We start from the raw sequence: 24,920 nt of genomic DNA on the forward strand, positions 1-24,920 counted from the left end.
GTGCATGTATTGCCAACCCGTGTTAATCAATGTACATTGGCTTGTTCGCATTAGTGTTTAAAAAACTTAAATTTACCAATATTCTACATTTTGAAAGTGTAAATTATGATAGTCTATTCTCACATTGAACCCTCCCGTTACCAATGCCTAACCTTTACCCCCCAAAAAGGCTAACCACTCCCCATAGCTAACCTTAAAGAGACACTGAAATAAAAAATATATGATATAATGATTTGTATGTGTAGTACAGCTAAGAAATAAAACATTAGGAGCACAGACATACAGTAAGTCTAACATTGTTTCCAGTACAGGAAGAGTTAGGGGAAACTCCAGTTGTTATCTATGCTTGTTATCTCAACTGTCAGTCACTGTATTTTATTTTTCTCTGTAGAGGACAGGTCAAAAGTTCACAAGACTGCTCTGTAAAATCATTTAGAATGCTGAGTAGTGTGTAAACTGCAAATATTAAAGACTGATGCAATGCTATAAAAAAACACTATATAACCGAAAATAAAAATATGAGAATATTTTCTTTGCTACTAATGTTCTAGTAATTATCCGTATTACACAACCAATTCAATATATCATACATTTTTTTTTTCTGCTTCAGTGTCTCTTTAAAAGGAACCCGAGGTGTGAGCCCTATAGAGGCTACCATATTTATTTCCTTTTAAACTATAACCGTTGCCTGGCAGGCCTGCTGATCTTTCTGGACAGTAGGGTCAGAATCACACGCCCGAAAGAAGCATGCAGCTAATCTTGTCAGATTTGTCATAGACAGGGTGGGATTTACCATAAGGCAGGGTAGGCACGAGCCTAAAGGCGCCTGTTGATGGAGAGGCGGCTCACTCTTCTCCCCAAGTGCCTCCCTCCCTGCTTCCCTATGTAGAGTCCTGATGAGAGTGTAAATAAGAGGTTACTCAGCCTGCTCTCAGCATTCCACTGACCAGATCTCCCTTCAGTCAGGGGCATCTCTAGCTACTGTATATTGAGGGTACTTCTGGCTACCAAATACTAGGGGGCCTCTATGGCAGGCAGGGGAACTAAGGTAAAAGTGACAGCTAGGACAGCCAGCACACTTGCAGTGCAGTATATGGAGGGGGTTTGTAGGTCCATGGAGGACTGAGTCTTAGTTGCCGGGACATCTGGGCCTATAGGCTCCTGTTATGTAAATCCGGGCCTGGTCATAGACATCTGATCTGCTTGCTTGTTCAGGTTCTGCGGCCTAAAGTGACCCAGAGATAAAGAAAGCTGCTGTTTTTTACTCACCCGGGGCTTCCTCCAGCCCCATAAGCATGCCTGTGTCCCTCACCGCCCTCCTACGATGTCCCGTTCAGCCGCGGTGAGCCCTGGTAAGCGGCTCAGTGGCATCAGCGGCGGACCTTCTGCGCATGCCCTGCTGACATCACTCAGTCAGACTGAGTCCAACTGAGCCGCGTAACGGGGGTAGACTGCGGCTAAACGGAAGATTTCAGGAGGAGGAGAGGACGGTGAGGGACGCAGCCATGCTTATGGGGCTGGAGGAAGCCCCAGGTAAGTAAAAAACTGCAGTTTTCTTCATCAGAATCAGAATCAGAATCAAGTTTATTTCGCCAAGCATGACTGGGTCATGCCCGGAATTGGGTTTGGCACAAACAGGGAACTCAGCGACACAAAAGGCAACAACAAAGACATTAAAAACAACCATGACATCTAGCAACCAAAAACAAAACCAAAAACAGTAGATGAATGACGTATTACAGTAATAACACAATAGTGCAGTAAATTGTACACTAAGATAGGTGTAGCTTAGCAGAGTAGGGCACTAATAGGGACACGGGTGGCAGGAGAAACAGAAAACACAGCCAGTGGATGACCTACCACCCATATTGTTGGAACCATGTGATCTGACTATCGGCCTGACGGAGGGAGCCAGTGAATGGAATTCAAGAGTTTAACGGCAGCAGGGAAGAAAGAGTTCATATGCCTAGCTGTCTTGGTGGAAATGGTCTGTAGCCTTCTTCCGGAAGGGAGCACATTAAAGTAACGGTGGCCTGGGTGTGAGTGGTCATTTGCCATCTATGGGTCACTTTAAAGTATTAGAGGCAGAGGATCAGCATGACAGCCAGGCAATGTGATTTTTTTTAAAGTGAATAAACTTGTCACCCTCCGCATCCCTCTTACCTCAGATTCTGTTTACCCCCCCATGGCTAACCTTAACCACCACCCCCAACAGTTAACCTCAAAACCACACCCCGCGCCGCCTAATTATCAAGACGGCAAAAATGATAATTATCTGCGCCCATACAAGTCATTGTTTATAGTGTGAAATCGGGCACAGACGTTTAAATTCCCTGCTTCCGCAATACTAATGTAGTTTTGCATTGCAAAAATGCTGGTAGTGTGAATGGGGCCTCAAAGTGTAAAGAAACATATCAGCCTGTGTAACATGATGTGTTCCCTATAGCCAAGCCTTACTTGCGGATAATAGCGGCAGCGTCATCCACCTCGCCTTGGGGTGCTTTGTCTTGTAGTTGTTGGCGGATTTGCCTCCAGCGTTCCTCTAGCTTATTCTTCAGAGGATCCAGTTCCATGCGGTCCAGCTGTACAGGGAGATGGGTTATATCGTATAAACAAACACAAAATGGAAACAATACCTATAAAAAGCCTTTGTTGGCAATAAACCAAGATATAGATCATTTAGGTGTAATAAGTGGCAATAAAGTTATTGGAGAATGAATGGGAGGGACGATGAAATGTGAAAATTGCTCTGGTCTAAGGAAAACACAACCTGTAGTGGAAAATGGTTAAAGACATCTAGAATTCAGGTTCACATTAAATATATAACATTAGAAGTGTCCTATCTGGTGATAGCCCTAGGAGGTGTCCACCCACGGGTGATGTGAGCCAATGGGGGCAAGCTCACGTGGCAGACGTGGGGGCGAGCACAAGCGCGGTGGATGTGGGCGCACTGCCATGCACGCTGCCTGCAAATCTAGCACCCGTGTTCTTAAACGCCCGTATTAACTAATACAGTATATAACACTTTGTTCACCCACAGACACTTACTTTACTCTGCATCTCCAAATTGATGTTTTCCAGCATCCGCTGCCAGTCCTGCTCCTGCCCGCTTAATCTGCCCAGTAGGTCCTGCATCATGTTGTTCAGCTGCTCAGTTGTGGCATCAAACTGAGAACGGCTCACTTTGCCTTCTAAGGCTCGCAGGTCTGCTTTCTGCATAAATCATACAAACAAAATGAAGTAGCAATGCGATGAAACAGTACAGACACAGAGTTATCATCTGAGACAATGCAGGAGGCTGACTGCCTTAGGGATCCATCAATAAATATTTGAGACAACCAGAGAGATTTCTCAGCGCAATAGAAAGATACCAGTTTATGTGATATACCAGTTTGAGTACTCCCTCTGTGTATTAGGATCCTTTCCTGCTTTTTGAGCTCAGGGCCAGTCCGAGGCAGAGGCGAGAGAGGCTCCAGCCTCAGGGCACAGTGTAGGAGGGGGTGCAGGGCCGAGGCAGAGGCGAGAGAGGCTCCAGCTTCAGGGCACAGTGTAGGAGGGGGCGCACAACTCACTCAGCTATCACTCCCATCACCCTCCTCCCTCCCAATAACATCACACACAATAATACTGTACAGGGCCAGGCAGAGAGGCTCCAGCCTCAGGGCGCGGTGTAGGAGGGGTCGCACAACTCACTCAGCTATCATTCCCCTATTGTGTTTGAAGTAGAGAGAAATAAGAAAAGGGGATACATGGCAGTGACTGCAAGCCAGATAACTAGAGGTTAAGGTGTTGGAGGCCCTGGGGCGCCTCTTAGTCTAATAGCAATCAGTGTGTGACGGCTGGGGTGGGAGGTATGGAGGGGCGCACTGTTAGTGTAATAGCAATCAGTGTGTGACGGCTGGGGTGGGAGGGATGGAGGGGCCTCTTAGTGTAATAGCAATCAGTGTGTGATGGCTGGGGTGGGAGGGATGGGGGAGGGGCCTCTTATTGTAATAGCAATCAGTGTGTGACGGCTGGGGTGGGAGGGATGGAGGAGGGGCCTCTTAGTGTAATAGCAATCAGTGTGTGATGGCTGGGGTGGGAGGGATGGAGGGGCCTCTTAGTGTAATAGCAATCAGTGTGTGACGGCTGGGGTAGGAGGGATGGAGGAGGGGCCTCTTAGTGTAATAGCAATCAGTGTGTGACGGCTGGGGTGGGAGGGATGGAGGGGCCTCTTATTGTAATAGCAATCTGTGTGTGACGGCTGGGGTGGGAGGGATGGAGGAGGGGCCTCTTATTGTAATAGCAATCAGTGTGTGACGGCTGGGGTGGGAGGGATGGAGGAGGAGCCTCTTAGTGTAATAGCAATCAGTGTGTGACGGCTGGGGTGGGAGGGATGGAGGGGCCTTTTATTGGAATAGCAATCAGTGTGTGACGGCTGGGGTAGGAGGGATGGGGGAGGGGCCTCTTAGTGTAATAGCAATCAGTGTGTGACGGCTGGGGTGGGAGGGATAAAGGGGCCTCTTAGTGTAATAGCAATCAGTGTGTGACGGCTGGGGTGGGAGGGATGGAGGGGCCTCTTAGTGTAATAGCAATTAGTGTGTGACGGCTGGGGTGGGAGGGATGGGGGAGGGGCCTCTTAATGTAATAGCAATCAGTGTGTGACGGCTGGGGTGGGAGGGATGGAGGAGGGGCCTCTTAGTGTAATAGCAATCAGTGTGTGACGGCTGTGGTGGGAGGGATGGAGGAGGGGCCTCTTAGTGTAATAGCAATCAGTGTGTGACAGCTGGGGTGGGAGGGATGGGGGAGGAGCCTCTTAGTGTAATAGCAATCAGTGTGTGATGGCTGGGGTGGGAGGGATGGGGGAGGGGCCTCTTAGTGTAATAGCAATCAGTGTGTGACGGCTGGGGTGGAAGGGATGGAAGGGCCTCTTAGTGTAATAGCAATCAGTGTGTGACGGCTGGGGTGGGAGGGATGGGAGGAGCCTCTTAGTGTAATAGCAATCAGTGTGTGACGGCTGGGGTGGGAGGGATGGAGGGGCCTTTTATTGGAATAGCAATCTGTGTGTGACGGCTGGGGTGGGAGGGATGGAGGAGGGGCCTCTTAGTCTAATAGCAATCAGTGTGTGACGGCTGGGGTGGGAGGGATGGGGAGGGGCCTCTTAGTGTAATAGCAATCAGTGTGTGACGGCTGGGGTGGGAAGGATGGAGGGGCCTCTTAGTGTAATACCAATCAGTGTGTGACGGCTGGGGTGGGAGGGATGGAGGAGGGGCCTCTTAGTGTAATAGCAATCAGTGTGTGACGGCTGGGGTGGGAAGGATGGAGGGGCCTCTTAGTGTAATAGCAATCAGTGTGTGACGGCTGGGGTGGGAGGGATGGGGAGGGGCCTCTTGGTGTAATAGCAATCAGTGTGTGACGGCTGGGGTGGGAGGGATGGGGAGGGGCCTCTTGGTGTAATAGCAATCAGTGTGTGACGGCTGGGGTGGGAGGGATGGAGGAGGGGCCTCTTAGTGTAATAGCAATCAGTGTGTGACGGCTGGGGTGGGAGGGATGGAAGGGCCTCTTAGTGTAATAGCAATCAGTGTGTGACGGCTGGGGTGGGAGGGATGGAGGAGGGGCCTCTTAGTGTAATACCAATCAGTGTGTGACGGCTGGGGTGGGAGGGATGGAGGAGGGGCCTCTTAGTGTAATAGCAATCAGTGTGTGACGGCTGGGGTGGGAAGGATGGAGGGGCCTCTTAGTGTAATAGCAATCAGTGTGTGACGGCTGGGGTGGGAGGGATGGGGAGGGGCCTCTTGGTGTAATAGCAATCAGTGTGTGACGGCTGGGGTGGGAGGGATGGGGAGGGGCCTCTTGGTGTAATAGCAATCAGTGTGTGACGGCTGGGGTGGGAGGGATGGAGGAGGGGCCTCTTAGTGTAATAGCAATCAGTGTGTGACGGCTGGGGTGGGAGGGATGGAAGGGCCTCTTAGTGTAATAGCAATCAGTGTGTGACGGCTGGGGTGGGAGGGATGGAGGAGGGGCCTCTTAGTGTAATACCAATCAGTGTGTGACGGCTGGGGTGGGAGGGATGGAGGAGGGGCCTCTTAGTGTAATAGCAATCAGTGTGTGACAGCTGGGGTGGGAGGGATGGAGGAGGAGCCTCTTAGTGTAATACCAATCAGTGTGTGACGGCTGGGGTGGGAGGGATGGAGGAGGGGCCTCTTAGTGTAATAGCAATCAGTGTGTGACGGCTGGGGTGGGAAGGATGGAGGGGCCTCTTAGTGTAATAGCAATCAGTGTGTGACGGCTGGGGTGGGAGGGATGGGGAGGGGCCTCTTGGTGTAATAGCAATCAGTGTGTGACGGCTGGGGTGGGAGGGATGGGGAGGGGCCTCTTGGTGTAATAGCAATCAGTGTGTGACGGCTGGGGTGGGAGGGATGGAGGAGGGGCCTCTTAGTGTAATAGCAATCAGTGTGTGACGGCTGGGGTGGGAGGGATGGAAGGGCCTCTTAGTGTAATAGCAATCAGTGTGTGACGGCTGGGGTGGGAGGGATGGAGGAGGGGCCTCTTAGTGTAATACCAATCAGTGTGTGACGGCTGGGGTGGGAGGGATGGAGGAGGGGCCTCTTAGTGTAATAGCAATAAGTGTGTGACGGCTGGGGTGGGAAGGATGGAGGGGCCTCTTAGTGTAATAGCAATCAGTGTGTGACGGCTGGGGTGGGAGGGATGGGGAGGGGCCTCTTGGTGTAATAGCAATCAGTGTGTGACGGCTGGGGTGGGAGGGATGGGGAGGGGCCTCTTGGTGTAATAGCAATCAGTGTGTGACGGCTGGGGTGGGAGGGATGGAGGAGGGGCCTCTTAGTGTAATAGCAATCAGTGTGTGACGGCTGGGGTGGGAGGGATGGAAGGGCCTCTTAGTGTAATAGCAATCAGTGTGTGACGGCTGGGGTGGGAGGGATGGAGGAGGGGCCTCTTAGTGTAATACCAATCAGTGTGTGACGGCTGGGGTGGGAGGGATGGAGGAGGGGCCTCTTAGTGTAATAGCAATCAGTGTGTGACAGCTGGGGTGGGAGGGATGGAGGAGGAGCCTCTTAGTGTAATACCAATCAGTGTGTGACGGCTGGGGTGGGAGGGATGGAGGAGGGGCCTCTTAGTGTAATAGCAATCAGTGTGTGACGGCTGGGGTGGGAAGGATGGAGGGGCCTCTTAGTGTAATAGCAATCAGTGTGTGACGGCTGGGGTGGGAGGGATGGGGAGGGGCCTCTTGGTGTAATAGCAATCAGTGTGTGACGGCTGGGGTGGGAGGGATGGGGAGGGGCCTCTTGGTGTAATAGCAATCAGTGTGTGACGGCTGGGGTGGGAGGGATGGAGGAGGGGCCTCTTAGTGTAATAGCAATCAGTGTGTGACGGCTGGGGTGGGAGGGATGGAGGAGGGGCCTCTTAGTGTAATAGCAATCAGTGTGTGACGGCTGGGGTGGGAGGGATGGAGGGGCGCACTTTGGTGTCTTAGCCTTGGGTGCTGGAGGTCCTTGTCCCGGCTCTGCTTGAGTTACTGTATATCCATACTTGCAAATCCAACAATTGTTCAGTGAATCAGATGGGTGCTGGGGCGGGGGGGGGGGGGGGGGGGGGGCGGAAGCACACTATTGTAGAACCACTGATAAAAACATCTGCCTCATTCATGCTAGGAGGACTAAGGGCTCATACACACTTCCAATGCATGTCGCCCATCAGGGATCGGCTGAGCCAGGCTGCACACACGCATGTCAGCTGTGTAACTGACAACGAGCTCTGTTATGCGGGGGGGTTGGGGGGATGGAGGGACAAGTGGAGCATTCGTGACGTCACATGGTGGGCAGGGGAGCAGGCACAAACAGCAGGGAGATCGGCGTTGCTGGGGTTGAGTAGATCCGTCCGGCGGATCACTTGCGGGTTGGGCATCAGGGGTTATCGGGTGCCGTACACACGCCCGATTGTCGGCTGAGGCGGCCGTTATCGTAGTGTACACGAGGTTTAAGTGTGTGGATGTAAGATCTGTTGGTCACTCATGGCGGTGGAACGCCGAGATGCATGCTGAGGTGCAAGCCTCTGGGTCTCGGCGGCATCTGACGTCACTGGAGCGCATGGCGCTTGGTTCCCATTGGATAAGCGGCGGACGCGCTCTCAGTACGCACTCCGCCGCTGTAAACAATGACCATGTGTGCACATTGCGTGTCAGCCTTTCTGCTGACATGCTGTCTTCTAATTGGTTACTTCGGATCCCTTTGCTTCTGATTGGTTAGTCCTTGTATAAAGCTAAAGTGAGCGCCCTCTGTCATCGCCCGTGAAAGTTTATGCTGTGGCTTGTTGCTGAGATTGCACTCACACATCTGATTGATCTTCTTGCCGATTTTGCCTGTATCCTGACCAAGCTTCACTCTAGATAACCCTGTTGCCGACCACTGCTTGTTTCTGACCACGTCTACTGATTGGATTCCCTGTTGCCGACCGCTGCTTGTTACTGACCACGTCTCCGGATTGGATTACCTGTTGCCGACTCTCCTTGTACCTAGATTTGCCCGATTGCCGCCTGAACCGACCACCGCTTGTTAAAGGACTCCCAAAAACTCTGCCTGGACCGACATTGGCTTGTACTGACTACGCTATCTGTAAAGTCTTTGAACTACCCTCCCCAGCCACAGGCACCTGGCTAGCATCTGGACTGCCTCAGCCTTCAGGCCTCAGGTGTCACCTGAGGAAGAGCTACGCCCGAAACATGTAATGTGCCTCTGTTTGCTCTGATTACTGTTAATATAGTTTGGAACAAGACCTCTGAGTGCGGTCTCTAAGTTTGTTATCCACCAACAGTGCATGTTTTGCAGGAAACCACATTCACAGATGATTAACCACCTGAGTGATTTCCACAAAACATGCACTGTTGTTGGGCCTTGAGGACAGGGTTGGGGAACACTAGTCTAAAGGATGCCTACAGTGCGAACATGAAAAACACTTAGATGCTATCACTGATCAGTGGTGCTCATCCAGAATCCGGATATCCGAAATTTTTCCACTATCCGAACTTTGAATAGCAATTCCGATATTTTTTAAAAATCCGAATAGACTATCCAAGCAAACTTGGATTTTCTATCTGAAATCTGAAATCCGGGCGGATAGTTAGTTCAGGTATCCGAGCAGAAGCCAAAATCACCTTCAATGGCAAAAATCCCTGAGAGAGAGAGAGAGAGAGACCTTCAACAGGATTTTTAGCCATTTTCTGGTCACTTCCGGTGTTCTATCCAGATATCCGAATCCGGCCGGATACTGGGGTCGGATATCCGACCAGGATTCAGATTGAAAAATTTTGAATCCAGATATCCGACCTGGATCGGATAGAGGGGTATCCGGATCCAAATTACTTCCAGAAAGTGAAAAATGGTATCCGAGCAGCACGGTCACTGATCTTGACGGAACTGTGCCTATAAGAAATACAATTTAATTTATATATGGTACAAGATGATATTTATTTATTTATTGTATTTATAAAGCGCCAACATATTACGCAGACATTAATTTAGGTTACAGACAATATTTAGGGGTGACATACAGCAATATGACAATACAGGAATACAAGCAGACCAGATCACACAGCACAGTATGAGTACAAGGTAATGCTTAGTCACTAGATGGGAGCAGGGAGATCATACAGCACAGTATGGGTACAAGGTAATGCTTAGTCACTGGATGGAGCATGGAGATCACACAGCACAGTATGAGTACAAGGTAATGCTTAGTCACTGGAGGGGAGCATGGAGATTACACAGCACAGTATGAGTACAAGGTAATGCTTAGTCACTGGAGGGGAGCATGGAGATCACACAGCACAGTATGAGTACAAGGTAATGCTTAGTCACTGGATGGAGCATGGAGATCACACAGCACAGTATGAGTACAAGGTAATGCTTAGTCACTGGAGGGGAGCATGGAGATTACACAGCACAGTATGAGTACAAGGTAATGCTTAGTCACTGGAGGGGAGCATGGAGATCACACAGCACAGTATGAGTACAAGGTAATGCTTAGTCACTGGATGGAGCATGGAGATCACACAGCACAGTATGAGTACAAGGTAATGCTTAGTCACTGGAGGGGAGCATGGAGATCACACAGCACAGTATGAGTACAAGGTAATGCTTAGTCAGTCACTGGAGGGGAGCATGGAGATCACACAGCACAGTATGAGTACAAGGTAATGCTTAGTCACTGGATGGGAGCATGGAGATTAGGCAAGTTAGGTTCACTCAAATGCATAGCATGGGTGCACAGTAATGGAGGTGCATGATCCGGTAGGACACAAAAGGAGGAGGACCCTGCCCAAAGGCTTACAATCTAGAGGGAGAGGTGGGAACACGAGAGGTAGGGGACCAGAGTTTAGAGCAATTGTGACTGGTGGTAGGCCAGAGTGAAAAGGTGAGTTTTGAAGGTGTTGAAGGAGGGGGCTGCCCTAATGGGTGGCGGTAGGGAGTTCCATAGTGTTGGAGCTGCTCTTGAGAAGTCTTGGAGGCGTGCATGGGACTGGGTGATGCGGGGGAAGGTCAGGGCGAAGTTCATTGGAGGAGCGGAGTGAGCGGCTTGGTGTGTATCTCTGATTAGGATCAGAAATGTAGGTTGGACAGGTTTTGTGGACAGATTTGTAGGTCAGACACAGTATCTTGAATCTGATTCTGGACTGGATAGGAAGCCAGTGGAGGGATTCACGGAGGGGAGCCGCCCTGGTGGAGCGATGGGAGGAGTGGATAATTCTGACTGCCGCATTCATGATGGACTGCAGTGGGGCTATTCAGGTCATAGGGAGACCAGACAGAAGGGCATTGCAGTAGTCGAGGCGGGAAATTATGAGGGCATGGATGAGGAGTTTGGTGGTGGCAGAGGTCAGGAAAGGGCAAATCTTACAGATGTTACGAAGGTGGAAGTTGCAGGACTTTGTGAGGTTTTGGACATGGGGAATGAAGGAGAGTGCGTAGTCCAGGGTGACACCCAAACAGCGGGCTTGAGAGGTAGGGCGAATGATAGTGTGGTTAACAGTGACCTGCACATCTGGGAGGTCCAGGGATGCCCGGGGTGGGAAGATCATAAATTCCGTTTTGACTAGATTTAGTTTCAGGAACCTAGCGGACATCCAGGAGGAGATGGCAGATAGGCAGGAGGAGACCTTGTCCATGGTAGTGGTGGATATGTCAGGGGTGTGGAGGTAGATTTGGGTATCATCTGCATACAGATGATAGTTAAAACCCATGGAGGAGATAACCTTGCCAATTGAGGATGTGTATAGGGAGAACAGTAGGGGGCCAAGGACCGAACCTTGGGGGACTCCCACTGAGAGATGGTTGGGGGTGGACGAGGACTCATTGAAGGCGGTCGTGAAGGAGCGGTTGGAGAGGTAGGATGAAAGCCAGGACAGGGCGAGATCGTGAATGCCCATGGATTGGAGGGACTGGAGAAGAAGGGGATGATCTACTGTATCAAAAGCTGCTGAAAGGTCAAGGAGGAGGAGAATGGAGTATTTACCTTCAGCTTTAGCTAAGGCAAGGTCATTGACCACTTTGGTGAGAGCAGTTTCGGTTGAGTGGGCAGGCCGAAATCCAGATTGCAGTGGGTTGGCATCGAGGTACTGGGTCAGGCGTTTGTGAACCAGACGCTCAAGGAGTTTTGAGGCGAAGGGGAGGAGGGAGATCGGGCGGTAGTTGGAGGGTAGCGAGGGGTCGAGGGAGGGTTTCTTGAGCAGGGGTAGTACAGTGGCCTGCTTGAAGTCTGAGGGGAAGGTGCCTGTGGATAGGGAGAGGTTAAACAGGGTAGTGAGGACTGGGGTTAAATCCGTGAAGTGAGGCTGAAGTAAATCAGAAGGGATGGGGTCAAGGGGGGAGGTAGTGGTATGGGAAGTCTGCAGTAGGTGGTTGACTTCCTCAATGGTGATATGCACATGTATGTTGTTTTTAATGCCATGTCATAGCTCATTCTTTAGAACAACGCTCAGTTCACAAATAGTCTCAATGCACTATCACCTGTACCTGTAGGTCAACATGCTCCTTGTCCATTTTCTTCATCTCCAAGTTGTCCAGTGTCTGGTAAATGATCTGCCATACATGGAAGGGTGTTGTTAATAAGAAGAGTGGCAAATCATAAAACAATAAGCAGAGAATGGAGTTTATACTAGATGATATAATGAAATGGGTAATGGAATGGAATCTGGTTTACTAAGGTTGCTTTTAGGTGCAGATCAATAAAGAACATACCATAAGTAGTCCTACAGACCTAGCATGGATTTATTTTAAAAAAATGCCTGCGCATGTGGCAAAAGACCACCAGGGGCGCAGCAATAGGGGTTGCAGAGGTTGCGATTGCATCGTGGGCCCTTGGGTCAGAGGGGCCCCAAAGGGCCCTACCTCAGCTTCAGTATTAGCTCTCTATTGGTCCTGTGCTCATAATAATCACTTCTATAGATACTTTGAATAGTAGTAATCATTACCAAACTGCTCCCCATCCCCTTCTTGTACCTCTGACACTGTAGTTGTAGGGCTGCTCAAATCCGGATCCGGGAGACACCCGGATAGTTGCTATCCGGATATCTCCCAGTAAACCTGTGCTGGCTGGGCGGGGCGGGGTCAACCTTACCTGTCTGACGTCTTCTTCGTCTGTCCCTCTGCGCCTCTCACGATGCGGTCCAAATGGTGGTCACGTGATTACAAACACTTCCTCCTTCCGGGTTGGAGCGCATCGTGGGAGGCGCCGAGGGACGGACGAAGAAGACGTCAGACAGGTAAGGTTGACCCTCCCGCACAGGTTTACTGGGAGATATCCGGATAGCAACTATCCGGGTGTCTCCCAGATCGGGATTTGAGCCGCCATTTGTAGTCGCCATTGGCAGGTTTTGGTGCGCTGTATCAATTGTTATGTATAGTCCTTGGGGGGCCCCATTGTAAAACTTGCATCGGGGCCCACAGCTATGCCACTGATTACAACTCTCACCAGGGTAATATCAGACCATACTTAGAGCTGAAGGTTAGTCTGAGCATTAGCGATCATGCAGTTGTGTACACACCTGCAGGAAGTCTTTTATTTCAATACTGCCCTTGCCCTAGTTTTATTGAAAAATAATTTGTTACAGGCAAGTATTCTCAACTGCGATCACACGGCTTCAAGTTCTGTAACCTTTCAGCAATTCTAACATAATTCAGGTCTGGTTTTTGCCACAGTATAGCAGATCTTTTTGAACAATTGTAGGACAGATTTGCTGGATGATTCATGGTCACTACTTAAAGAAAAACATAATAAATGACATCTCATCTCTCTACTCACATCAATGTGTCTCTGATGCTCCTGCTGGTCCTGTGATAAGGCGTTGGTGATCTTGTTCATCTGCTCCCAATACTCCTGCAGCGATTTATCCTGCTGCACTTCCTCATCCTGGGAGAATAAAACAAACTCTTTATTTGTATTACAGTAAACGATGGTCTAAGAAGGAACGTCAATGCAGAAATATCACAGCTGATATTGCTAATTTATAGAGCAACGCATTCTTAAGGTGTGAGACCTATGGAGGCTGACATATTTATTTCCTTTTAAACAATACCTGTTGCCTGGCAGCCCTGCTGATCTTTCTGGTAAGCAGGGTTTAAATCACACACCTGAAACCAGCATGCAGCTAATCTTGTCATATTTGTCATAGACATTTGATCTGCATATGCTTGTTCAGGGCCCATAGCACATACAGTAGATATGCAGAATATATTACTAAAATCTAGCAGGTGGCAGAGAATTGTAACTGACAATGTAGACGAGTAATGGGATAGGCTAGGACCTAGCCGCTAGGTGTACAAGAAGTCAATATCCTCACAACATTTAACCCCAAGGTGAGGAGCCCCAGATTCTATCAACACTCTACTCTTTGCTCAGCAGTCAGACGACAGGGCCTGTAGCAGCAGCTCTTACCCAGTTATCTGCCTGCCAATGAGTAAATCATCAGGGAAAGGTGCTCTCCCTACATGCACAACTACGGCTTCTCACGGAACGGAAACTCCAACCTTTTGGATCTATGGCAAAGTCCCACCATAGGGAGCACAGCAGCATCTTATAATTGAACAAAGCTCCCATTCTTACTAAACAATAAACGGCACATCAAACCACAACCTCTCTACTACACACACACACACACAGAAGGAGAAGCGGTTGCATACCTTGAAGTAAGATTGGTGTATTGGAGAAGGTGGCATTTTATGCATTACTTCCATATTTGAGCAATCCTGTAGAGGGAATAGATTATTCTCAATGTGCACAGTGGCATTAGTGTCAGCAGTGTTCTCTCCAGGCTCTTTTAGCCAGGTACTCCACCCGGCTAGTTTTGGGGAGCACCCGGCTGTCATAGGCTCACCTCCATCTCTGCATTAAGAAGACAAGTGCCGGCCCTGCATTTTGTCATCTCGCCCCACCCTGCTACTTTTTCATGCCACCCGGCTGGAAAAAATTCCAGGGTGAACACTGGTGAGTATTGGGTGACAATCATTCAGCGGAGCCTTAAAGTGGACCTGAACTCTTGCACCGGAGAGAAGGAAAACAAATATAGAGAAATGCACCCTGTATGTATCTAGAGAGTTTAATCTGTCTAATTCCCCCTCGTCCGTGTCTAATCACATGTTGTAATTTGATCTCTCAGCTGTATCAGCTCAGGAATCTTGGCAGTCCTCAGCCGAGCAGATAATTTGTAGGCACAGGACGTTAACCCTATCTCTGCTTCCATGAAAGCAGGAAGTAGGCACACTGCAGATTTATTGCAGGATTTGTAACAGCTGTAACAAAGAAATGTTTTTCTTTAAATGTTATTATGCTGTTGCTTATATTTTAGAGCCGAGATGAAGTTCTGAGTTCAGTTCTTCTTTAACCCCAAGGTGAGGAGCTTCAGATGCTATCAACACTCTACTTCCTCTTTCCTCAGCATTCAGACGACAGAGCTCATACCCAGTTATCAGGGAAAGGTGCTCTCCCTACATACACAACTACGGCTTTTCACCAGAACAAAAACTCCAACCTTTTGGATCTATGGCAAAGTCCCACCATAGGGCGCACAGCAGCATCTTAAAGGATACCTGAAGTGACATGTGACATGATGAGATAGACATGTGTATGTACAGCGCCTAGCACACAGATAACTAGGCTGTGTTCCTTTTTTTTTCTTTCTCTGCCTGAAAGAGTTAAATATCAGGTATGTAAGTGGCTGACTCAGTCCTGACTCAGACAGGAAGTGAGTACAGTGTGACCTTCGCTGATAAGAAATTACCTTTTTTATCTCTTTCTTGCTCTCAGAAGACATTTTCTGCTAGGAAAGTGTTTTATAGTTGGAATTTCTTATCAGTGAGGGTCACGCTGTAGTCACTTCCTGTCTGAGTCAGGACTGAGTCAGCCACTTACATACATGATATTTAACTCTTTCAGGCAGAGAAAGAAAAAAAGGAACACAGCCTAGTTATTTGTGTGCTAGGCACTGTACATACCCATGTCTATCTCATCATGTCACATGTCACTTCGGGTATCCTTTCATAAAACTGGAAATGTTGCTCCTCGAGTGAACAAAACTCCTTTTTCGTACGAAACAATAAACGGCACATCAAACCACAACCTATCTACTACATGAACACACACACAGAAGGAGAAGCGGTTGCATACCTTGAAGTAAGATTGGTGTATTGGAGAAGGTGGCAGTTTATGCATTACTTCCACATTTGAGCAATCCTGTAGAGGGAATAGGTTATTCTCAATGTGCACAGTGGCATTAGTGCGAGTATTGGGTGCCAGTCATTCAGCCGAGCCTTAAGCCACGGTAGGCCAGGGTCAGATATCAGACATTGGGGCTGATTCCTGGAGGACAGCACCGCACTCTAAATACACTCGCTCTTGCAGCATAGAATGCCTTCCTTAGTTACGCGCGTTGCTTACATAACAACGTGCGTTCCTTTAAATGTCGGTCGCTGCTCTGAAGCATCGCAACAGCAATACTTCACTAGAGCAAAAGCTTCTATATTAATTACCATAGAAGCGGCCGCTCTAGTGAAGTATTACGGCCGCTATACTTCACAGCAGCGGCCCCAGCATTTAAATTAACGCACGTGCTATGTAACTAAGAAAGGCACGCTACGCTGCAAGAGCTAGTGAGCCTGCAGCCTTGAATTCAGAGTGCAGTGCTGGGCATGGAACATGCATTGCTGTAAGGCTGTCACTTAGCATGCATTGTTGTAAGGCTTTCACTTAGCATGCATTGTTGTAAGGCTGTCACTCAGCATGCATTGTTGTAAGGCTGTCACTCAGCATGCATTGTTGTAAGGCTGTCACTCAATATGCATTGTTGTAAGGCTGTCACTCAGCATGCATTGTTGTAAGGCTGTCACTCAGCATGCATTGTTGTAAGGCTGTCACTCAGCATGCATTGTTGTAAATCTAAAATCTAACCCAAAAAAGTTTTACAAGTACATCAACTCTAAAAAAAGAAAGGTTGACTGTATAGGAATCCTAAAGGATGAGGGTGGGAACTCAATGGTGGATGACCAAGGTAAGGCAGAATTATTAAATGCTTTCTTTGCTTCTGTCTTCACAAAGGAAACAGCACTGTTGCAAATTACAGAGGCAAAAGAGTCTCAATCTTCTAACTGTAATATTAAATACCTAACGCAAGAAGAAGTAAAGGCAAGACTAAATAAATTAAAAATAGATAAGGCACCTGGCCCGGATGGCATGCATCCTCGGGTCCTAAGGGAATTAAGTTCAGTTATAGATAAACCCCTTTATCTTATCTTTTGTGACTCTCTTGCAACTAGCAGAGTCCCAGTGGATTGGCGTAAAGCCCACGTTTTCCCATTATTTAAGAAGGGCAAAAAATCTGATCCAGGAAATTATAGACCTGTAAGCTTAACATCAGTTGTATGCAAACTATTTGAGGGGTTACTAAGAGATACTATACATGACTTCATAGTAGAAAATAATCTTATTTCTCAGCATCAACATGGGTTAACTAAAGACAGGTCCTGTTTTACTAACATGCTCAGCTTTTATGAGGTAGTGAATGCTAATATGGATATTGGGAATGCTGTAGATGTGATATACTTGGACTTTGCAAAGGCCTTCGACACTGTTCCCCACAGAAGTCTGGTGCAAAAGTTGAGGATGCAAGGACTGGGGAAGAGTCTGTGTTCATGGATAGGGAACTGGCTAATGGACAGAAAACAAAGAGTTGTGGTCAATGGATCGTACTCAAAATGGGAGACTGTTAGCAGTGGGGTCCCACAGGGGTCTGTTCTGGGTCCAGTGCTCTTCAATTTATTTATTAATGACCTAGTAGATGCAGTAGTCAGCAATGTTGCTATTTTTGCAGATGATACAAAATTGTGCAGAATCATCAACTCTCAGGAAGATAGTGTCATATTGCAACAGGATCTGAATAGGATGGCTATATGGGCACATACATGGCAGATGAAATTCAATGTTGACAAATGTAAAGTCATGCATTTTGGTCGCACTAATGGTCTAGCACCATACAAAATAAATGGGATACAGTTGGGGACATCAAACTTGGAGAAGGACTTAGGAGTACTCATCGACAACAAGTTAAATAATCGTACTCAATGCCAAGCCGCTGCAGCTAAAGCGAACAAAATTTTGGGATGCATTAAAAGGGAAATAAAAACTCGAGATGCTAGCATAATATTGCCCCTGTTTAACTCTCTAGTAAGGCCACATCTGGAATATGGAATTCAGTTCTGGGCACCACATTACAAAAAAGATATTGCAGTTTTAGAGCAGGTGCAGAGACTAGCAACAAAATTGATGCGTGGGATGGAAGGTCTCACTTATCGAGAAAGGTTAGATAAACTGGGTTTATTTAGTCTAGAGAAAAGAGGCCTTAGAGGGGATCTAATTAACATGTATAAATACATCAGAGGGCAATATAATAGCTTGGCGGATGAGCTTTTTGTCCCTAGGCCTTCTCAAAGGACTAGAGGACATGATCTGCGCATGGAGGAAAAACGTTTTAGCCATTTATTTAGGAAAGGGTTCTTTACAGTAAGAGTGATTAAGATGTGGAATGCATTGCCACAGGAAGTTGTTATGGCAAACTCTATACCTGCATTTAAAGGGGGCTTAGATGCTTTCCTTGCGTTGAAAGACATCCATGGCTACAATTACTAGGTTATGCCTAATGATGTTGATCCAGGGATTTTATCTGATTGCCATCTGGAGTCAGGAAGGGATTTTTCCCTTTTGGGGCTAATTGGACCATGCCTTGTGGGGTTTTTTTCGCCTTCCTCTGGATCAACAGGGGTATGTGGGGGACGAGCTGGAGTTGTACTTTGTACTGGTTGAACTCGATGGACGTATGTCTTTTTTCAACCAAAATAACTATGTAACTATATGTAACTATGTAAGGCTGTCACCCAGCATGCATTGTTGTAAGGCTGTCACTCAGCATGCATTGTTGTACAGCTGTCACTCAGCATGCATTGCTGTAAGGCTGTCACTCAGCATGCATTGTTGTAAGGCTGTCACTCAGCATGTATTGTTGTAAGGCTGTCACTCAGCATGCATTGCTGTAAGGCTGTCACTCAGCATCCAATGTTGTAAGGCTGTCACTCAGCATGCAATGTTGTAAGGCTGTCACTCAGCATGCATTGTTGTACAAAAAGATAAAACAATCTCCGCGCAAAGAGCTAAAAAGTCCCAGGAGCTGCCCAGAAGTTAAAGTCCTTCAGAATGACTTCATAATAACATATATTCCAAAACTTCAGCGCTACAAGGTCTCTTAATTCAGGGATCCGCCACCAACACCCCTCACAGTGCAGGCTTACCAGCTTCCTGTAAGACCCAAATTATAAGGTCTAAGCGTATATGTAGTCAGTATCCCCACCGATCTTTGATTTCCACGTTCTGCGATCCCAAATGCTCCTCCTTTGAAGATGTTCTCCGCATATGAGGGTATGGTATCATAAAGCAAAACAAAAATCTAAGTGCTCTCCGTAATCATTTAAAACAAGCACTTTATTCCATATAAAATGTAAACAGATACTCACATAAGGGCCCTTGTTACAGGGACCCTCAGTAAACACAGCGTATAGAACAAGTAAATCTGCAGGGTGCCAATCTCCCCTCTGCCATCCGTTCCGCCCGACCTAGGTTTCGCTCACGCGTCCTCAGGGGCTTCTCAACGGAATGGCAATCCGGGTGAGTGTTAAATACCCTCTCACCTCCATCTTAGACGCCGCCAGCGCATCAAGCCGCGCGTTCAGATCAGCGTGACGTAACTTCCGCTACGTCACATCCAGACTTCCGCCGCATGGAACGCACGGAAGGTAAAGTATATCGCTATTCCCCTCGATCATCCGGGGATAGGCTTGGAGCGCAAGGAAGGTGTGTATTAAACTTCCTTCCCCATCTAAAGCAGGACCACTTCAGGCCCGCTCCAGAAGGCTTCTTAAAGCAGGATGCGCAGAGGTTAAAGTGGCAACCCATTTAAACAAAATTTCACAGTATAACATTTAACTAAATTTCACAGTATAACATTTTCACATTAATCTGTACAATAAACAGTTACAATAAAATTACAATAAAATATAATAAATAAAATCAAAATAAATATAAAATTAAAATACACCTCAGATTTGAACAAATTAAGGGAAACTCCACTGATTCTCCTCATTCTAATAAGTCAAATTCCCACATTGTACACTGTATAGGTACAGTCCATAATAACAGTGAATTATAATGATTGCACCTTACCCTCTAAAGCAACTACCAACTAACAGTCCATTCAATGAATATATTCTGCATAATTATCATTCCATTAATCATCTGTTATAAAGCAGTTTAAATCTAGCTCAATATTCAAACCCTTAGGGTCCATACAATCTAACATATAAATCCATTTGGTTTCTGCCTTGGATATCTCTCTTACTCTATGAGTCCCTCTCCAGTTACCCAAATTCCTCTCTATCCCACAGAACTTCAGACCTGAGGGATCCTGTTGATGACAAGTTCTAAAATGTTCAGATACCGAGTGTTCTTTAAAGCCACTTTAAAGGAGTGAGCTCCTTTGGGGAGGTGGGCTTTTATAAATGTAGGAAATGCCTACCTTGTAGGACGTGTATTCTTACCCCTAGGGTACAACAAACTTTCTCCAATGAGGAATATGAGATAAAGCAGTTCATAACTTGTGAGACAAAATATTTGGTTTATTTGCTTACCTGCCCTTGTGGAAAGTACTATGTAGGAAGAACTAAGAGACCCCTCAAAGAGAGAATTGGGGAGCACATAAATAATATAAAGAGTGGCTTTAAAGAACACTCGGTATCTGAACATTTTAGAACTTGTCATCAACAGGATCCCTCAGGTCTGAAGTTCTGTGGGATAGAGAGGAATTTGGGTAACTGGAGAGGGACTCATAGAGTAAGAGAGATATCCAAGGCAGAAACCAAATGGATTTATATGTTAGATTGTATGGACCCTAAGGGTTTGAATATTGAGCTAGATTTAAACTGCTTTATAACAGATGATTAATGGAATGATAATTATGCAGAATATATTCATTGAATGGACTGTTAGTTGGTAGTTGCTTTAGAGGGTAAGGTGCAATCATTATAATTCACTGTTATTATGGACTGTACCTATACAGTGTACAATGTGGGAATTTGACTTATTAGAATGAGGAGAATCAGTGGAGTTTCCCTTAATTTGTTCAAATCTGAGGTGTATTTTAATTTTATATTTATTTTGATTTTATTTATTATATTTTATTGTAATTTTATTGTAACTGTTTATTGTACAGATTAATGTGAAAATGTTATACTGTGAAATTTAGTTAAATGTTATACTGTGAAATTTTGTTTAAATGGGTTGCCACTTTAACCTCTGCGCATCCTGCTTTAAGAAGCCTTCTGGAGCGGGCCTGAAGTGGTCCTGCTTTAGATGGGGAAGGAAGTTTAATACACACCTTCCTTGCGCTCCAAGCCTATCCCCGGATGATCGAGGGGAATAGCGATATACTTTACCTTCCGTGCGTTCCATGCGGCGGAAGTCTGGATGTGACGTAGCGGAAGTTACGTCACGCTGATCTGAACGCGCGGCTTGATGCGCTGGCGGCGTCTAAGATGAAGGTGAGAGGGTATTTAACACTCACCCGGATTGCCATTCCGTTGAGAAGCCCCTGAGGACGCGTGAGCGAAACCTAGGTCGGGCGGAACGGATGGCAGAGGGGAGATTGGCACCCTGCAGATTTACTTGTTCTATACGCTGTGTTTACTGAGGGTCCCTGTAACAAGGGCCCTTATGTGAGTATCTGTTTACATTTTATATGGAATAAAGTGCTTGTTTTAAATGATTACGGAGAGCACTTAGATTTTTGTTTTGCTTTATGATACCATACCCTCATATGCGGAGAACATCTTCAAAGGAGGAGCATTTGGGATCGCAGAACGTGGAAATCAAAGATCGGTGGGGATACTGACTACATATACGCTTAGACCTTATAATTTGGGTCTTACAGGAAGCTGGTAAGCCTGCACTGTGAGGGGTGTTGGTGGCGGATCCCTGAATTAAGAGACCTTGTAGCGCTGAAGTTTTGGAATATATGCATTGTTGTACGGCTGTCACTCAGCATGCATTGTTGTAAGGCTGTCACTCAGCATGCATTGTTGTAAGGCTGTCACTCAGCCATGGAAAGACATCCATGGCTACAATTACTAGGTTATGCCTAATGATGTTGATCCAGGGATTTTATCTGATTGCCATCTGGAGTCAGGAAGGGATTTTTCCCTTTTGGGGCTAATTGGACCATGCCTTGTGGTTTTTTTTTCGCCTTCCTCTGGATCAACAGGGGTATGTGCGGGACGGGCTGGAGTTGTACTTTGTACTGGTTGAACTCGATGGACGTATGTCTTTTTTCAACCAAAATAACTATGTAACTATATGTAACTATGTAAGGCTGTCACCCAGCATGCATTGTTGTAAGGCTGTCACTCAGCATGCATTGTTGTAAGGCTGTCACTCAGCATGTATTGTTGTAAGGCTGTCACTCAGCATGCATTGCTGTAAGGCTGTCACTCAGCATACATTGCTGTAAGGCTGTCACTCAGCATCCAATGTTGTAAGGCTGTCACTCAGCATGCAATGTTGTAAGGCTGTCACTCAGCATGCATTGTTGTACGGCTGTCACTCAGCATGCATTGTTGTAAGGCTGTCACTCAGCATGCATTGTTGTAAGGCTGTCACTCAGCATGTATTGTTGGAAGGCTGTCACTCAGAATGCATTGTTGTAAGGCTGTCACTCAGCATGCCTTGTTGTAAGGCTGTCACTCAGCATGCATTGTTGTAAGGCTGTCACTCAGCATACATTGTTGTAAGGCTGTCACTCAGCATGCATTGTTGTAAGGCTGTCACTCAGCATGTATTGTTGGAAGGCTGTCACTCAGCATGCCTTGTTGTAAGGCTGTCACTCAGCATGCCTTGTTGTAAGGCTGTCACTCAGCATACATTGTTGTAAGGCTGTCACTCAGCATGTATTGTTGGAAGGCTGTCACTCAGAATGCATTGTTGTAAGGCTGTCACTCAGCATGCCTTGTTGTGAGGCTGTCACTCAGCATGCATTGTTGTACGGCTGTCACTCAGCATGCATTGTTGTAAGGCTGTCACTCAGCATGCATTGTTGTAAGGCTGTCACTCAGCATGTATTGTTGGAAGGCTGTCACTCAGAATGCATTGTTGTAAGGCTGTCACTCAGCATGCCTTTTTGTAAGGCTGTCACTCAGCATGGATTGTTGTACGGCTGTCACTCAGCATGCATTGTTGTACGGCTGTCACTCAGCATGTATTGCTGTAAGGCTGTCACTCAGCATGCATTGTTGTAAGGCTGTCACTCAGCATGCATTGTTGTAAGGCTGTCACTCAGCATGCATTGTTGTAAGGCTGTCACTCAGCGTGCATTGTTGCAAGGCTGTCACTCAGCATGCATTGTTGTAAGGCTGTCACTCAGCATGCATTGTTGTAAGGCTGTCACTCAGCATGCATTGTTGTAAGGCTGTCACTCAGCATGTATTGCTGTAAGGCTGTCACTCAGCATGCATTGTTGTAAGGCTGTCACTCAGCATGCATTGTTGTAAGGCTGTCACTCAGCATGCATTGTTGTAAGGCTGTCACTCAGCATGCACCTATGCAATGTGTACGGAGTGAAGCATGGATACTGCAAAACGTGTATGTTACCGTGAACAGTAAAGCATAATTATAAGCGTAATTTTCATTGAACTGCGTGCAACGAAGGATAACTTGTCGTATTTTTTTCAGGCTATTGAAATTATTTGATGTAATGCTTGGCGGAAAGTGGATAATAATGTTTTTTTAAACTAAACAATAAACGACACATCAAACCACAACCTCTCTACTACATAAACACGCACACAGAAGGAGAAGTGGTTGCAAACCTTGAAGTAAGATTGGTGTATTGGAGATGGTGGCATTTTATATATTTCTTCCACATTTGAGCAATCCTGTAGAGGGAATAGGTTATTCTCAATGTGCACAGTGGCATTAGTGCGAGTATTGGGTGCCAGTCATGCAGGCCAACCTTAAAGTGTACCCGAGACAGTTTTTAGTAATACAAATGGTGGGACACAGACGCACGTTCTTTGCTTAAAGGGGTTCTGTAGAGGGGTTAAAAAACAAAAACTGACACTTACCTGGGGCTTCTATAAGCCCCCTGCAGCTGTCATGTCCCGTGCTGTCCTCCTACGATCCTCGGTTCCCCGTCTAATATTAGTCTAACTAGATGAACAGTGCGCCATCGAGAGCTTACTGCGAAGTTTTCTTGTACTGCGCGTGCACAGAAAGCTCCCGATGATGCGCGCGGGAGCAAGCGCGTGCAAGGCCACAGCCGTGTAGCTGCAGTCTAGTTAGACGAATATTAGACCAGGACCGGCGGCGGGGAACGGAGGATTGTAGGAGGACGGTACGAGACATGACAGCTGCAGGGGGCCGATAGAAGCCCCAGGTAAGTGTCGTTTTTTGTTTTTTTAACCTTCCACAGAAACCCTTTAATGACATACCTCTGTGTCTTCTGTCCACGGCTCTCCACCCCCCTTCACTCCACTGCAGACCCCCAAAAATGCCAACAGGATTTGTCACTAGATAACTAAGGCATGGGAGAGTATTACAGAAAACTGCCTCGGGCACACTACTGGAAAAAGGCCCTTTCCCTCCTCCTGGAGCCTCTTCCCTGCCTCCGTGCACCTCTCTCCGCCTCTATCCCGCCCCTCGAGCCTCTCTCTGCCTCTATCCCTCCCCTCTGTGGCTCTCTCCGCCTCTATCCCTCCCCTCGAGCCTCTTATTAGAGGCTGCGGTTTTTCTGAGTTACAAAAAGTTTCCCATCCTCCTAATGCTTCCTGGAAGCGTACGATCACGCTTCCAGGACTTTTTGACTGTGGCCATCTTGTGGTGAAATAGTAAAACTACACCCACATCCATTTTTTATTAAATAAATAAAAATTTTTAGATTTTAAAATTAGCTGTTTACCTCCCACACCAAAAATTGCCCAAATAAATGTTTTAATAAAAGAAATATACAATTAAAATAAACAAACAAACAAACATAAATAGTTACCTAAGGGTCTGAACTTTTTAAATATGCATGTCAAAGGAGTATATTAATATAATTTTTTAAATGTTGGGCTTGTAAATAGTGATGGACGCAAATTGAAAAAATGCACCTATATTTCCAAATAAAATATTGGCGCCATACATTGTGATAGGGACATAATTTAAATGGTGTTATAAGCGGGACAAATAGGCAAATAAAATACATGGGTTTTAATTATGGTAGCATGTATTAATTTCAAACTATAATGGCCAAAAACTGAGAAATAATGATTTCTTTCCATTTCTTTCTTAATCTTACTGTTAAA

General features: G+C 46.7%; 1 protein-coding gene and 1 long non-coding RNA gene across 3 annotated transcripts in view; both read right to left on the minus strand.

Annotated features, from left to right (window-relative positions):
* LOC137541144 (uncharacterized protein C16orf96 homolog) overlaps positions 1-24,920 on the minus strand; it is a 134,084-nt gene that overhangs the window by 18,868 nt on the left and 90,296 nt on the right. Inside the window, exons 8-11 of one of the 2 annotated variants that reach the window (XM_068262298.1) lie at positions 13,294-13,401; positions 12,000-12,071; positions 3,049-3,213; positions 2,458-2,582 (exon numbers count right to left, since the gene is read on the minus strand). In XM_068262298.1, the coding sequence (XP_068118399.1) occupies positions 2,458-2,582; positions 3,049-3,213; positions 12,000-12,071; positions 13,294-13,401 (470 nt within the window). The remainder of the gene's footprint in view (positions 1-2,457; positions 2,583-3,048; positions 3,214-11,999; positions 12,072-13,293; positions 13,402-24,920) is intronic. The other variant, XM_068262299.1, reaches the window with a different exon arrangement.
* On the minus strand, positions 14,181-23,508 carry LOC137541146 (uncharacterized). Its single transcript, XR_011025088.1, has 3 exons — positions 23,445-23,508; positions 15,655-15,720; positions 14,181-14,237 (listed from the first exon to the last, which is right to left on the minus strand). It is a non-coding gene; the product is annotated as an uncharacterized lncRNA (long non-coding RNA).

The sequence above is a fragment of the Hyperolius riggenbachi genome, chromosome 12 (genome assembly GCF_040937935.1).
Source record: "Hyperolius riggenbachi isolate aHypRig1 chromosome 12, aHypRig1.pri, whole genome shotgun sequence".
NCBI classification, from domain to species: Eukaryota; Metazoa; Chordata; class Amphibia; order Anura; family Hyperoliidae; genus Hyperolius; species Hyperolius riggenbachi.